This window comes from Vulpes lagopus, chromosome 2 (assembly GCF_018345385.1).
Source record: "Vulpes lagopus strain Blue_001 chromosome 2, ASM1834538v1, whole genome shotgun sequence".
Lineage (NCBI taxonomy): Eukaryota > Metazoa > Chordata > Mammalia > Carnivora > Canidae > Vulpes > Vulpes lagopus.
In genome coordinates, this window is record NC_054825.1 from 40,251,697 (window position 1) to 40,267,212 (window position 15,516).

The following is a 15,516-nucleotide window of genomic DNA, read 5'->3' on the forward strand; positions in this document are numbered from 1 at the left end:
TCCTTTCCAGAGATGCAGAAGTGATTGAGCTCTAAATAAGTGACCTCTTCAGGAGAGGTTGGGCAGTCTGGGACAATTTCCCACAGTTTCAGTCTCAGAGATGTCATGAATTTGAACTTCCAAAGATGGACCTTCATGTGGAGCTCAATGCTCAGAGCAAGTAATATATGGAATGAAGTCTACAGTGTTTCTGTCCTAAAGGAAAATATCAATTCTCTTCCACAAGAAGCTGACTACATAGATGGAGGCACAAGCACTTTATCCTGCAGTAAGAAAGGATGGAAGCCAATAAATCCACAGTCTATCCTGGTCCTCCATAGTGGAGCTGTTTATGATTCTGTGGTAGCATTGTATCCATATCAATGGAACCTACCCATAGCAAATGGCTCATGGAATGGAGATGAAAGTCAAGACACGACCTCCTTAATACTATTGTCTATCAACAGGTAAGCATCATTTTCTAGAACTGATGGCCTCACCTTCTCTGTTGCCATAAGAATTCCCCTGCGAATATTCAGGATTCTTGAGACATGAAGACTATGGGATAGTTTCCAGGCTTATGAATGAAAGACTAACTTCCCACAGGAAGAAATGGAGGGCTGGGCGGAGAGGAAGGGTCAGTGGCCACAGAATGGCTTGCAGCTCTGCAATGATGGAACCAATGAAGGATTAATTGAAAAAGCCAATGATGTGCCAATGGTAGGGATCTACACAAATGTAAGGGATTACTCTTATATTTTTACCATAGTTTTATGGTTATTGGTACAAATGTGAATGGCTTTCGTGTGGAGGACATGACTGGCAGAGGCTTAGGAAACCCCCATCTTTTTATTATTGTCATCAACCTAAGGCTGTGTGGCATAGACCCTGTTAACATTTCTCTCCCCTATACTATTAACCCTGTATTTCTGGGGCTGCTTATGGAATACTCTTTGCCTTTCCAATTAAACACAAATCCAGGTGATTGTGTGGGCTGGTTCTTTTTGGATTGGGTTATTCTCCTTGTGTGTGATGAAAGATGAGCAATATTTCAAAACAAAGTGCTGTGTTATAATAATTTGCCTGGATTCCCAGGGTGTCTTTTATCTGACTTGATAACAACGTAGTTCATTAGAAGCCTTTGTTAGCTGATAACCTAAAGCGGTAACATGATACTCATAAGCAATTTTCTGTGTGTAATATAGAATAAACCATCTTGTAAGGTATCTGTTAATTGATTTGCTTCTTTTAGCAGCATTTTAATTAAGACTTCTGGTTTCTGAATGGCAAAGGCACATACAAACTGAAGGTGAATGCCTCAGGATTCTCAGTAATCATTTTCTATAGATACAACAAAACCATGGAGTCCTCTCCTCCATCCCACATCACAATATATTTTCCTAGCACTGTTCCTGGGTTCTGTTTTAGGTTTTGTTTTAGCCTCACACAGAGTTTCCTGGGTGAAGAACAAAGAAATATGCTGAAGCCAATGTTCTCTCCTTGGGTTATAAAGTCTGACATGCCCTGGGAGATCGCATATAATGGGCCCCTTTGGCTTCCACCCCAAATTCAAGCACAGTGGCTTCCTTCTGTGGAAGTCCAACTGGAAGCTCTCTGATGCCCCTCTCTACAGATATTCTCCCTGGTTCCTGGGGATGGAAGTTCCAATAGGCAAGAGCACTTGGAAGTGTTTGGAGACAGCCACAAGAGGTCACTGTGTGTGTAAATGCAGTGTCATGAGTGAGGGCCATTCTGACCGCCTCACCCAGTGGTTTGGGAGTATGGTAGCAGAGGCCGAGGGTTGGAGAAGCTCCTGTCTTCCCAGCCTAGTAGGCCCTGGGGCCCCTGGAACACATGCAGGTCCTGAACAGCCCAACTTGGCAGGCCGAACACCCAGCCCAGTGGGGCAGCAGAGGGACCAATGATCCTCAAACACTTGAAGGAAGAGCCATCCCTACATGGATGGGGCAGGCAGCAGCCAGTGGCAGCCAGCCAGGGTCCATGGGCATATCTGTGGTTTCTACCTCCAGGACTTGGTACCCACAGGAGGAGAAGGTCAGATGGGAGAGGTATATCTGGCAAGATCAACAAATAAAAAATGAGCATCAATTTCTATGTCTATAAATGTAAAATATATTTACATTGAACCTATAAATTAAAATCAATACATAAAAAGCAAATGCATATGTGTCTATATATTCTTTTATGTGTGTTTTAAGGTATACATATCATAGAATTTTAAGAAATAAATGGGGATTTGAATAAGTTGATAAATGATAAGCCTTTTCATCATCCAAGTGTGGAAATAGCTGAGAGTAGACAAACAAGCAGATGGAGATTAAAATATGAGAGTAGGGATCCCTGGGTGGCGCAGCGGTTTGGCACCTGCCTTTGGCCCAGGGCGCGATCCTGGAGACCGGGGATCGAATCCCACGTCGGGCTTCCGGTGCATGGAGCCTGCTTCTCCCTCTGCCTGTGTCTCTGCCTCTCTCTCTCTCTCTCTGTGACCATCATAAATAAAAAAAAAAAAATTTAAAAAAATAAAAAAATAAAATATGAGAGTAATTGTGATTTCAAATAAGTCATGTCAATATCACTCTGGGGTCCCAAGAGTGTTGCTTGGTATCCTCGCCCAGTCCAAGTAAGAGGTAAGTGTGGCTTGGGCTAGGGTGCTGGCAGCAAGGATGCAGAGGGTGGATGTGTTGGGATGGGGATTGGAGGCGAAGATGTCAAGAATTACTGGTGGGTAGATTTGATCAAGAAGGAGAATGTGACTCAGCATCGCTCCTAAAGTTTGGTGCCTTTGAGTAGAATGTGGAGGACCCGGAGAGTGCTAGCCTCGGGCAGGCTCTGCAGCTGGTCTTTGGTCTCCTGTGTCAAGCATTAGGGCACGGAAGGGTGGGATACATTTAGGGAGAGTGAACCCCACATGCTTGCAAGTGTTTATGCTTGGGTACTGGGATTAAAAACACATGTGTTGGAGATTGCTCCAGAATATGCTCCGGGATCCTGGGGGAAAAGTAGGGGAGGGTAAGCCTGGAGGAGTTCTAGGCTTCTTTCTGTGCATGGGGTTGCTCAGTCAAACGGGGGTTGAGAGGAGCAGAGCCTGAAGATACAAGCAAAGGGGGTGGTGCCTGTGACATGACGTCTAAAAGGGGCCAGGTCTGGGCTGTGCTCAGGGCCCATTCTGTTGACTGGTTCTTTTCCCTCGGAGTCATTTGTCATCATCTCAGACTTGTCAGATAAATTAATCATCCATCAAAGGATAGGATTTTTCACATGTACGTTATCACTGGATGACAAGTGAGTGGTACATCTCTACACAGAGAGTGGGGCAGTTGCTCAGGCCTCCTACATTCCAGCCTCACTCATCAGCATATCTTGCATCTTAGTGTTCATGGTACTGGAGTTTCCACTGACTTATGATTTTCTCATCATTTGTGATCCTCTCTCTGTGCAGTTTAGGTACATGATAGAGTTTGTAGGCTCTGTAGCCAAATGTTGCTTTGTGAATTGGATAAACTGTTTAACTTTGCTGTGCCTCGGTTTCCCCATCTGTAAAAATGGGCTAATAGTTGTACTTACCTAATAGGATCTTCGTCATCACTAAATGAAGTAACATATGTAAAGCTCTTAGAACACTGACATGTAGTCTGCACTCAGCAAACACATTTGGTCACATTTTACTCATTATAAAATTCAGAGAAGGTGAGATTAGGGAAGTTTTCATTTTTAGACATTCATTTCTTTATGTATATATTTGAACCAAGTTTTATTTTAGAACAGTTTTAGATTGTCCTTAAAGTTGTGAGGGGATTTCAGAGAGTTCACCTATGCCCCACATCCAGCTTCCTTAGATATTAATAAATATCTTACATTAGTATGGTTTATTTGTCACAATTAATGAGCCAATTTGATTACACCACTACCTAAAGTCCTTTATTTGTATTTTCTTAGGTTTTTGTTTTTGTTTTTTTTTTTGTATTTTCTTAGTTTTTACCTAATATCCCTTTTCTGTACTAGGACCCCATCCAGGATGCCACATGACATTTAGTTATTGTGCTCCCTTAGGCTTATCTTGGTTGTGATGACCTCTCAGACTTGCCTTGACAGTTTTTTCTTTTTTTAATTTATTCATGATAGTCACACAGAGAGAGAGAGAGAGGCAGAGACACAGGCAGAGGGAGAAGCAGGCTCCATGCACCGGGAGCCCGACGTGGGACTCCATCCCCGGTCTCCAGGATAGCGCCCTGGGCCAAAGGCAGGCGCCAAACCGCTGAGCCACCCAGGGATCCCTCCTTGACAGTTTTGAGGAGCACTGGTCAGGGGTTTTGCAGACTGTTCCTCAACTGATAGTTTCACGTTTTTCTCGTGAAGATAAATTTCTTTTAAGCTAATTTTAACATAAAAATGCTTATAATCATACAATAAACTAAGTGTTCACTAATATTTACCATTGTTCATATATAGTTAGCCAGATGACTGACAAATATCACTTAGGGCAGCCTGAGTGGCTCAGCGGTTTGTTTATTTATTTATTTATTTTTTAAGATTTTATTTATTTATTCATGACAGAGAGAGAGAGAGAGAGAGGCAGAGACACAGGCAGAGGGAGAAGCAAGCTCCATACAGGGAGCCCGACGTGAGACTCGATCCTGGGTCTCCAGGATCAGGCCTTGGGCCGAAGGCAGGCACTAAACCGCTGAGCCACCCGGGGCTGCCCTGGCTCAGAGGTTTAGTGCCACCTTCAGCCCAGGGCTGATCCTGGGGACCCGAGATCAAGTCCCATGTCAGGCTCCTTTCATGGAGCCTGCTTTTCCCTCTACCTGTGTCTCTGCCTTTCTGTCTCTCTGTTTCTCATGAATAAATAAATAAAATCTTAAAAAAAAAAAAAATCTCAACCTTATACTGGCAGGTTCAGTAAAAAGGAAAACTTTTCTTTTTAAAATAAAACAAAGCTGATGTTTCTGGTTAGTATGGGGCTGCTCAGTTTAGCATCTCATAACCATTCTGCATGTTAGACCAGCAGTAGAGACCATGAGAATACTCGGGCTCCCGTTTGGGGCAAGTGTAGATCTGACTCCACTGTCCTCCCATACCCAAGAAAGGATGAGCCCACCTTTGCTCATTCTGTGGACAAGCAGGAACCCTTAGTATTGTGGCCTGAGCTCTCCAGAAATGTTGTTCAGAGCTGCCCATTATTTTTCCTATCAAAAACAAAGACCCATAAAGAAGCCATACATTGTGGTTTGGATTTTTTTGTCCATTCCTGAGTTTATTTTATTTTATTTAAAGATTTTATTTATTTATTCATGAGAGACATAGAAAAAGATAGAGAGGCAGAGACACAGGCAGGGGGAAAAGCAGGCTCCATGCAGGAAGCCTGACGTTGGACTTGATCCTGGGTCTCTGGGATCCTGCCCTGGGCTGAAGGCAGCACTAAACTGCTGAGCCACTGGGGCTGTCCCCATTCCTGAGTTTAAATCAGAAGGTGGTTCTTACGCACTGGCAGCAAATTGTGAGTCAAGCACAACTGCTGACCAAAAAGGAATTAAAAGGATGTCTAAGGATTACCCCTAACATGTTCAGATGGGGCATTTATGGCAGGCAGCAAGGGCTCTGCTCTCTGTCACCAGTAGACTCACTCCAAGGGGAGATATTGTGTGGCCTCAACCACATCATCCAGAAGGTACTACCTGCTGCTACTGTAGCTGACCCACCTCTCCTTCCATCAGCCTTCTGGAGGGAGTTGGGTTGGGTTAATGACTCTTAACACCTCTGGCAGAACTTGGTCTAAGTTCAAATCACCAAGGATTGAAATTATGCATTTTACATTTAATGACCCCAGTGACATATTTTTAAAAATTTTAAATGCTAGTACAAAAATATTTCTAAGCTTGGAAATCTTAAAATACTTTGAAAAACAACTCTTAAGGGATTCTGAAACTGGGTATGATAGAGTAGTGTATCATTCTAACTCTCCTACCAATAGCAATGATAAATTTAGTACAAAATACAGTAAGACAACTATTTGAGGTACTGATGAGCCACTCAAGGCAGGCATAAGCCAGAGGGCAATTGACTCTTGAAAGAAGAGAAGTGGGTGAGTTCACATTTATTTGGCTCTACCCTTGAAGACACATCCAGTTTACATTGTACACAGAGTGTTTAAGTAGAGAGTGGCTATCTCATTAGGCCTGGAAGACAGAGGGTTGGGGTCATAGGAATCAGAGTGGCTAGAAGTTTTGGGAAACAACTCTAGAAAAAAGCATTCTTAGAGGGGGATACCCAAAATCTGCTTTAGGATTCCCCTTAAATTCTTGACTAGCTTCTGAACTGGACACGCACACAGTGAAATTCAAAGGGGCTCAATGGGTAACAACAGTGGAAGTCTCAAAGGAACTAAGAAGAGATTTCAGCGGTTGCCCTGCAGTTGAGAGGCAGTTTGAAGTTCAAATCCTGCCAAATCAGATGGGTGTGGTATGATGGCTCATTTGATGTGTTCACTTGGCTAGGCCACAGTGTCTGGGTATATGGACAAACGTTATTCTGGATGTTTCAGTGAGGGTGTTTTGGGGTTTTTTTGTTTTGTTATTTATTTATTTATTTATTTATTTATTTATTTATTTATTTATGATAGACATAGAGAGAGAGGGAGGCAGAGACACAGGAGGAGGGAGAGAAGCAGGTTCCATGCTGGGAGCCCGACGTGGGACTCGATCCCAGGACTCCAGGATCGCGCCCTGGGCCAAAGGCAGGCGCCAAACCGCTGAGCCACCCAGGGATCCCCAGTGAGGGTGTTTTTGGATGAGATTAACATTTAAATGGATGGACTTTGAAAAAAGCAGATTACTCTCCATGATGTGGGTGGGCCTCATCTAATCAGTTGGAAGCCTAAATGGAGCAAAAGATTATTTTCTGAGCAAGAGGGCACTTTGCCAGCAGACAGCCTTTAGTTCTGAACTGCAACATTGGCTGCCAGCCCACCCTGAAGATTAGGACTCACCGACCTCCATAATTGTATGAATCGTTTACAAAAAAATAAAACTCTTTATATATGTGTATACATACACACACACACACACACACACACACACACACACAACCTTGGTATAGTTCTCTGGAGGACTCTACCTTATACACTTGGTAACCATATCTAGCTTTCCATGGAAACCAGGACTAGAGGCAGAACCAAAATAGGCCCACTCAACAAACCCCAGAACCCAAATTCCACGGAATCATGGTGGTTTGCAGTAATTTAATTTGGCAGACTAACCATTTGTTCCCAGGTCTTAATTTATAAAGGTAAGTGGCAACACAAAGAGTTCAGTGCCATTGAAGATGAAATTTATTGTTTACTCTTCCGGAGAAAAGGAGGAATGTAAATCCCATGCCATGTGGGGCCACAGCAGGGAACACCAATTTGGTCTGAAGGTAGAAGGGAGGTGAAAACATGGCCCAGAGCCTTTATAATGTTTTCCACAGGAGAAGCAAGACAGGGAAAACAGCTCAGGATTGGCTAGTTTGAATGATGTTGATGGGCTCTGGGCTATAGGTGTGGTCTCTGGCCCTGGATTGATTTAGGGCAGGAGAAATATTAGCTTGGTGTGTAAGAGTTAGCTAAAGAAGAAAATGAACTCCAGATTAGCTGGAATGTTTATAATATGATGTTCTTTTCTCACAGAAGCTGGATTTCAGGGGAGGAATATGCAATTGTGGCTGTTAGTTTGGCTCTGTAATTAGTGGATGCTAAATAGAAAAACATAGACTCTTTAAAAAGGCACAATTAGAATGACTAAAAACCAACACTTTTCAGAGGAAGATAACAGAACCCAGAATCTCCCCCATGTCCATTATTCCATAGAACAATACCAAATTTTCAAAGAAGCAGGAGTTCCTGACTTTTAGTTAAGACAAGAAGACAGTAGATGTGGATCTGTGATACAAAATAAATGAGCAAATGGAAGAGAGAGAGAGAGAGAGAGAGAGAGAGAGAGAGAGAGAGAAACCAAGAAACAGATCGTTAACTCTAGAGAATAAACTGATAGTTACTCAAAGGGAGACAGGTGAAGGGAATGGGTAAAATAGATGATGGGGATTAAGGAGTGCACTTGTCCTGATGAGCACTGGTGTTGAATCACTCTATTGTACACCTGAAACTAATATTACTCTATGTTAATTATACTAGAATTAAAACTTTTTAAAAAGGTGAAAAAAAAAAAAGAAATGGATTTGTGATAATACTGAGGTTGAAATGAGCAGTCAAGGATATCTTTAAAAAAAAATTTTTTTTGAAAAAACGAATAGATAGGTGAACAGAGAGGAATCCTTAGTTGTTAAATGGTAGCACTGAAACAGAGTCACGTGGAATTTCAAGAATTAAAAAATGCCCTATCTAGCCTCCTTGTACTTGCCATTTCTACTGCCTGAAAGATACTCAAATGGTTCTCTCTCTTCAGAGCTCTGCCTACACATTTCCTAGAGAGCACTTCTATAGCTGTCTCTCCAGGTACCATGCTTTATTTTTCATCACAGCATTTGCCACCTTGTTTACATTATATTATACTCTTATCTTTGTGTCCACGGGTTTTTGTCTGTCTTCTTCACTGCTTCATTCCCAGAATTTAGAACAATGCTGGGCAGAGAGTAGGTGCTTAAGATATTTATTGTTATTGACCTACAGACATTGATAATAATAAAAGACTACAACAAAGAATACTTTTATAGAATAAGTGTATTAAATTTGAGCATCTAGATAATATGGACAGTTTTCCCACACAATTTAAATGACTATACTTGGCTCGAAAAGAAGTTGGAAAACTGAATAGGTTAGTTACCATGGGGGGGATTGAAAGTAAAAATTGTTTTACTCCCACTAACAGTATACAAGCACTATCCTTTCCTCACATGCTCACCAATGCTTTTTGCCTTTTAAGTATTTTGCTATTTTTTTTATTGATTAAATTTATTTCCAGTGTTCTACTCTGTTTTCTAATGTATGCAATTTCTAAGATTTTATTCCTATAAATCACACATAATGAATTTTTTTTGTATATATTCTTCTGGCACAGAGTTTTTCTAGGGCAGATAGAAATTTTACTCCTAAAATCATAGTGTGTCTATGGGATGACCAGCATGAAAATGGCCAGAGTAATAGTTTTACATATAATAGTGTTATCTCTGGGTGATTGACCCTGATGTTGGAATGGAAGCACCTTCTTCTCTCATCATTTTGTCCAAGTTTTGCCTCCAATGCCAGGCTGCCATTGTAGAGAGTGAGAGAGATATAAAGTGCTTTTGCCAACCTGAGATGGTGTCCTCAGGTGATCCTGGCCAAGAGAGTCCCTAGGCCCAGAAGGAGACAGAATGAACTATGAGATCGCTGTAACAGGAAGGACAATGATATGATAGAAACAGGATCAGGACAGGCCCGGGCCTGGGTGGGGTGGAAGGTGGGGATGCTGTGAAGGCAGCTGCAGACACGGGCATGAGTCAGGCTCAGAGGGACCTGTGGGTATCAGGAGAGGCAGAACAAGTAGGAAGTCAAGGTGATACTTACTCATCCTCTTCTCTGGCTTAGGAGTAGCTAGCTGAGAGATGCCTGTTACTCCCAGTAGTTGGAGGAACTGGTACGGGATGGGTCTTAAATCAGTATGGGAACCTCTAGGAGTGATAGCAGACACTCTCAGTTCTTCCCATGGATCTGGCCTACTCCTGAAAGAATGAGCAAAGTCACTGAGGACCACACGGAGGGTTTTGTGCACCTGAATTGTGGGAGAGCCTCCCCTTGCAACAAGTCCAGGCTGAGGGAGCAGACTCTACTTCCCCAGAGAGGGGGTGGGGGAAGAGCAGGACAGCAAGAAGGGGATCTGCTCCAGAATAGAGAGATTTTCCACGAATGAAACTTTTTAGAGAGGAAACAATGTCTAAAAACAAAATTTCAGAAGTTTTGCCATGAAAAGCCTCAGCCTCTGCTGTCCCTATAAGGAATGTTGATGGGGTGAAGCTGATAAAGGGAATTAAGAACACTCTTATCTTGATGAGCACGGAGGAATGTATAGAGGTGTCAACTCGTTATATTGTACCCTGGAAACTAATGTAACACTATATATTAATTATACTTGAATTTAAAAAAGAAGGAAAAAAAAGGAAGATGGATGCTAGCCAGGATGGGCACAAGGTGCCTTCAGGTGGGCTAAGATCACCCCCTTTCAGTGGCTTCCTACATGGGAATGGTAATGACTCACCTGGATGAGGGAAGGGATGATGAGGGAGGAGAGGAGGGACAGACACGATTCCAGGGCTATGCCAGAGGTGGCTCACACCTGGAACCCGCGGGGTTGCTGATCCTGCTCTCAGACCCCATCTGGGGCTTGAAGGTGACCCCTCCTTCTGCCTCACTGATTCTGAGTGGGGAGCCTGGGTCTATGATTTTAAAACAATGAGGGCAAATTACCAAAGGTCGTATTTTAGGCTGAGGCCAAGGCCAAGAGAGAAAACTTCATTGTATTGTAACTTCTAAGCCTCAGCTGTTGTTCATGAGATCTGTAAGGCTCTTTTGTCTTCCAATGGGAAATGTCTCTTTAAATTAATGATGATTTATAATATGTGCTTAGCGTTTGCCTGTCACAATTTTAAATAAGCATTGCAAAATTGCCTTAACCCTTATGGGGTGGAAATAATGCCAAGCCCAAGGCTCACACCAGCTTTGTGAGGGGCTTATGTGTTCAGAGGAGTGGTGGACGGCAGTAGGGGGAAGAACTGTGGGCTGTGGACGGTGTCCAGAGGAGCAGGGAGGGACTTGGGGAGGGCCCTGGGAGGACTCTGTAGGGGGGCACTGATGACAGCCCGGCTTGCCATGATGGGGAAAGCCTGTGCTCTGCAGATGGATGTGGGCCTAGTTCAGATGTCTGCTCAGCTGCTTAGCAGCTATTTGACCTTGGGCAAGTTAGACGTGGAAAATGAAAGCAGGGTGGGGGCTGGGTGGTGGTGGTGGTGTCTCCTCCAGGACCACCACAAAGATTAAATGACAAAATGAAACTCCCTGCTCTGTGCCTGGCACACAGTTGGCAATAGATGCTGACTCTTTTCTGTTCTACGACCTTGAGGCCTGAGAAGACAAAGATCTGGGTGGACAGTCTCCTCTGGGCAACTAGAAGGGCTAATTGAGGTCTCAAAGCGCCTGAAGCCCATCACACCCAACTTGGCCTGGCTGAGTTTGTGTTCCAGGCCCTACTCCCTTGGGCATCCCCCATAGCAAGAGGCGCCCCCTCCCTGCCCCCAGACTGGCCCAGGGAGCCTCCCACCCTGCAGGCGCTCTTCCTTCTAGCAGCCTAGCCGGCTGGCCCAGCTGGCTTTGATCAGGCTCTCACTGAGCCGAATTTCTGTCTTCATTTGTCCCCTGTTTATGTTTCCTTACAAACAAATGTCATGTCTTTCCCACGGGGCTTCTCTCTGGCCAGTTTATTTTAACCCTGTGCAGACAGGGGCAGGAGTTTGCTCTTCATCCCAGTCCTGTTTGCTGCATTTTAGCTAAATGCTGCCCCTGACCCGGGGAGCTGGTGCTGTCCCCAGGCCCTGGGACGGACCCACTGGCCCTGGTGTGGAGTATCCTAGGGATGGATGGTAGGAGGCATGGGGCTTGCAAAATCTTGCTTGTGAGCCTGTATTTTATTTTTATTTCATTAGTATTCAAATCAACCTAGAAGTAATTGATTGCTTGTTTTCTTATGTGTTTATTGCACAGAAATTAGAAAATAAGAGGATAGGGGAACCTACTTTTCAAAGATAAATGCTGCTCACATTTTGGCATGTGTCATTCCAGACTTTACATGTGTGTGACATGTAGATATACATAGACTGTGTTTTACATAACTAGTATTATATGGCATATGTTTTCACTTTATTGTGAACATATTATTCTGCTTCCTTCATAAATGGCATTGTATTTCTTTGTTTAGTTGTCCCATAGTTTATTTAACCCAGGGGTCCTCTGAATTTATTAGGCACCCAAATCAATCACAGGGGGGACTTATTTACACACAGATTGCCAGCCCACAGTTGATTGGAGCCCGAGAATTTGTATTTCTAACAAATTCCCAGGTGAGGCTGATGTAAACCAATCAGTTGAGCCCAAAAATCTTGATTGAGACATGGGTCCCTTTGGGGTTTATGAGTATAAATGACCTGCACTAAAAGCCAGCTAGCAACATTTGGGCACACCCCTCCATAAGGATAAATATCTAAAAGTGGGGGTTTCCAAGACAGATGGTATCACAAGTTTCGAGTTGTTGCTATGTATTGCCAGAAAATTTGTTTCATTTTTCCACCAGTCTACCTTGTATGTATGTATTTATTTTTCCTCCTCCTCCTCCTCCTCTTCCTCCTTTTCTTTTTTCTTTTTTTTAATATTTTATTTATTGATTCATGAGAGATACAGAGAGAGAGCAGAGGGAGAAGCAGGCTCCATGCAGGGAGCCTGACGTGGGACTCCATCCCAGGTCTCCAGGATCAGGCCCTGGACTGAGGGCAGCGCTAAACCGCTGAGCCACCCGGGCTGCCCTCCTCCTCCTTTTCTAAATAAAATGTTCTCACCTAGGTAATCTAGCGGAGAAAGCTCGGTTCATATTCCATAGGCTGTGTAAACCCAGAAAACTCCCCCTTACTCCTCTGAGGCTTGGGTTCCTCATCTATTAGAGGGGAACGAATACTCTTTTCCCCATTCCTGGGTTGCTGTGAGAATCATAAAATGATGAATGGGAATGTCCTTTCTAAATTGTGATCCATGTGCAGGTGGGAGGGTCCTGAGCACTTTCCTGAGGGATTAAGATACAACCTAAATATATATGAGTCTATTTCTGGTTTTAATTTGTTTTTAGATTATACATAAAATGAAATAATAGTATTTATCTTTCTCTGTCTGACTTTATTTCACCTAGCATAATACCTTCTAGGTCTATCCATGTTGTCCATCTTAAACAGCAAGATCTCTTTTTTATGGCTGGATAGTATTCCACTGCATATATATATACCACGTCTTCTTTACCCATCAGTGGATGCTTAGGTTCCTTTCACATCGACACTATTGTAAACGATATTGCATTAAACCAGAGAACAAACTGGAGGTTTCCAGAGAGGAGGGAGTCGGGATGGCCAAAATAGGTCAAAGGGATTAAGAAGTACACTTCTAGTTATAAAATAAATAAGTTACATGGATGAAAAAATACAGCATAGGGAATATAGTCAGTAAATTGTAATATTTGTATGGTGGCAGACAGTAACTACATCTCTGCTGGTGAGCATTGTATAATGTATATAACTATTCAATCGATATGTTGTACATATCAGTTTGTACACCTGAAACTAATATATTTTATGTCAACTATATTTCAATAAATAATTACTTAATTAGTTAATTAAAGATATAGCCTGTACTGTGGAAACTTCTGGAAAGTTAGAGTGACTGGGGGGAAAGTTGCTTAGTGGGTTTGTCTTCACAGCCAGAACTATGGGTTCCACCAGTTGTCTGCAGAGGCTCCCAGTGGTATGATAGTAAAGGATCAACAAGGGGTGGGGTAGGAGAGGCCTTGATTTTACCCTATGCTAATTACCACTGTGTCAATACTTCCTCCAAGCCCTATTGCAAGCTGCAAATGTGCCATAAAATTTAGTAAAATAATTAGGAATTGATGAGTTTTAAGTATTTATTACTTTTGTGTTTAATATAATTTATTTAGTTGTAAGTTTATACGAGTTTAATTTCGATAAGAAGTGTGTTTAACAACTCGCTTGCAAAAAGTTCTTGAAAGATTTAGCCATTAGCTATCACTAGCCATAACTAGGTGGCCTTGGCCCACCATTGGTTGCCCATCTTGTCCGTGAACTTGTTGAAAATGCAAGTCACTTTTCCAACTTTATGCAGGAGTAATGCATGGTTATGCCGACTTCATGTTTTACATTTGACTGACGGCTACATATTGGCAATATAAATTGTTTTGGTTTTGGCATTTCTATATGAAAATTGTCCAGTATTAGTTAGGTTTTGCAAGGACTAAAATTGGGATCCTGTGAAGACATTATCTGGCTCTCACGCAGTGAAGCCAAGCTCCTTCTGCATGTGTCTTGTGCAGAAAGAAAGCTGGCAATTTGGGGGAAGCATGCTTTGTTTCCAGAACCTCATCAGTGAGGTCTTGAGAGATCAATTTTCAATTGCTGCTATTCTTGCCTTTTAATTATCTTAGTTGGGCTTTATTGTGATCAATTTAATTTGTTGTGAGCTGGGTGTTGAGTACTACAGTGCGCCTGCTCCTTATCACATTACTAATGTTTGTGACCTGGAATTTTCTAATAAGCCAATTTGCATTTGTGTATAATTTTATGGTTCAGATATGAGCCTTCATACCTCTTTTACTAAGGCAGGTAAACAATAAAAAAAAAATTTTGGCCTATACAGTGATATCTCAGCATCTATGATGTACGACTGCCTATGAATCCGTGCTATGCAAATAGCCTATTAGGTGTTGTGTCTAATGAAATGATAATACGCTTGCTGGGTTATCTCCAAGTTTTGGGGAATTGTTTTAAAACTATAAAGCAAAACTTAAATGCAGATGCTTATAGTCTTCTCCTCTAAATATAATTCATATAGCCTCCTCTTTGATCTTTATCAGAGTTGTTGAATTTCTGGAAGCCAGGGGGGGACTTGAGATGGCTTCTGAGGAGAGTTATCTTTCCCTCTTGAAGTGAACCAGTGAAGCTGACCTCCTGACCCTGGCAGGGCTTCTCTCTCCTCCCCAGGAGTGGATGCTCACAGTGCCCCTGGTGCTGGCTCATTCAGGTGATGGGGGTCAGACGCAAGGTGCACGGTTCCAGCCACCCTCTGTTCATTCCTCAAGCACTGCAGGTGTGTTGGAGTCCAGTTCTGCCCCCCTGACCCTGTGTGCTCCTCCCATTTCATCAACCTGAGCATGATGATCATATGGAGCAAGTGGGGGCCGGGGGCCGTTAGAACTGGACCTCCCTACGTGAGCAAAGCTAGATGGGATCCTGGGGATGCAAAATGTGGTTCGATATTTTGAAAGTCAAGAAATTTGATACACCACATTAATGGAGGGAAAACTCCCCACATAATCACGTCAATTGATGCAGAAAAAGCATTAGTCAAAAGTCAACATCCTTTCATGATAAAAGCACTCAAGAAACTAGAATTCAAAGGGAACTTTTTCCACATGAGAAAGGCCATTTATAAAGCCCACAGCTAGCAACATTCTCCATGGTGAAAGGCTGACAGCTTTCCCTGAAGATAAGGAACAAGACAAGGATGCTGGCTTTCAGCACTTTGATTCAGTATAGACGAAACTTCTTGCCAGGGTGATCTGGAAATAGAAAGAAATAAAAGGTATCCAGATTGAAAGGGAAGAAGTCAGACTGTACTTGCAGATCATGTGTTTGCAGACATGATCTTATGTATAGAAAATCCTGAAGAGTTCACAAAAAGCTTTAGTATGAATAAAAATCAGCAAAGTTGAATTCAAACTG

At 42.7% G+C, this 15,516-nt stretch overlaps 1 protein-coding gene across 2 annotated transcripts in view; it reads left to right on the forward strand.

The window, feature by feature from the left end:
* The window catches only part of TMEM273 (transmembrane protein 273), a 40,874-nt gene extending 38,721 nt beyond the window's left edge, over positions 1-2,153 (forward strand). Inside the window, exon 6 of one of the 2 annotated variants that reach the window (XM_041730465.1) lies at positions 11-2,153. In XM_041730465.1, coding sequence (XP_041586399.1) covers positions 11-35 — 25 coding nt within the window. In that variant the 3' untranslated portion in view covers positions 36-2,153. The remainder of the gene's footprint in view (positions 1-10) is intronic. The other variant, XM_041730473.1, reaches the window with a different exon arrangement.
* The last annotated feature ends 13,363 nt before the right edge of the window (positions 2,154-15,516 follow it).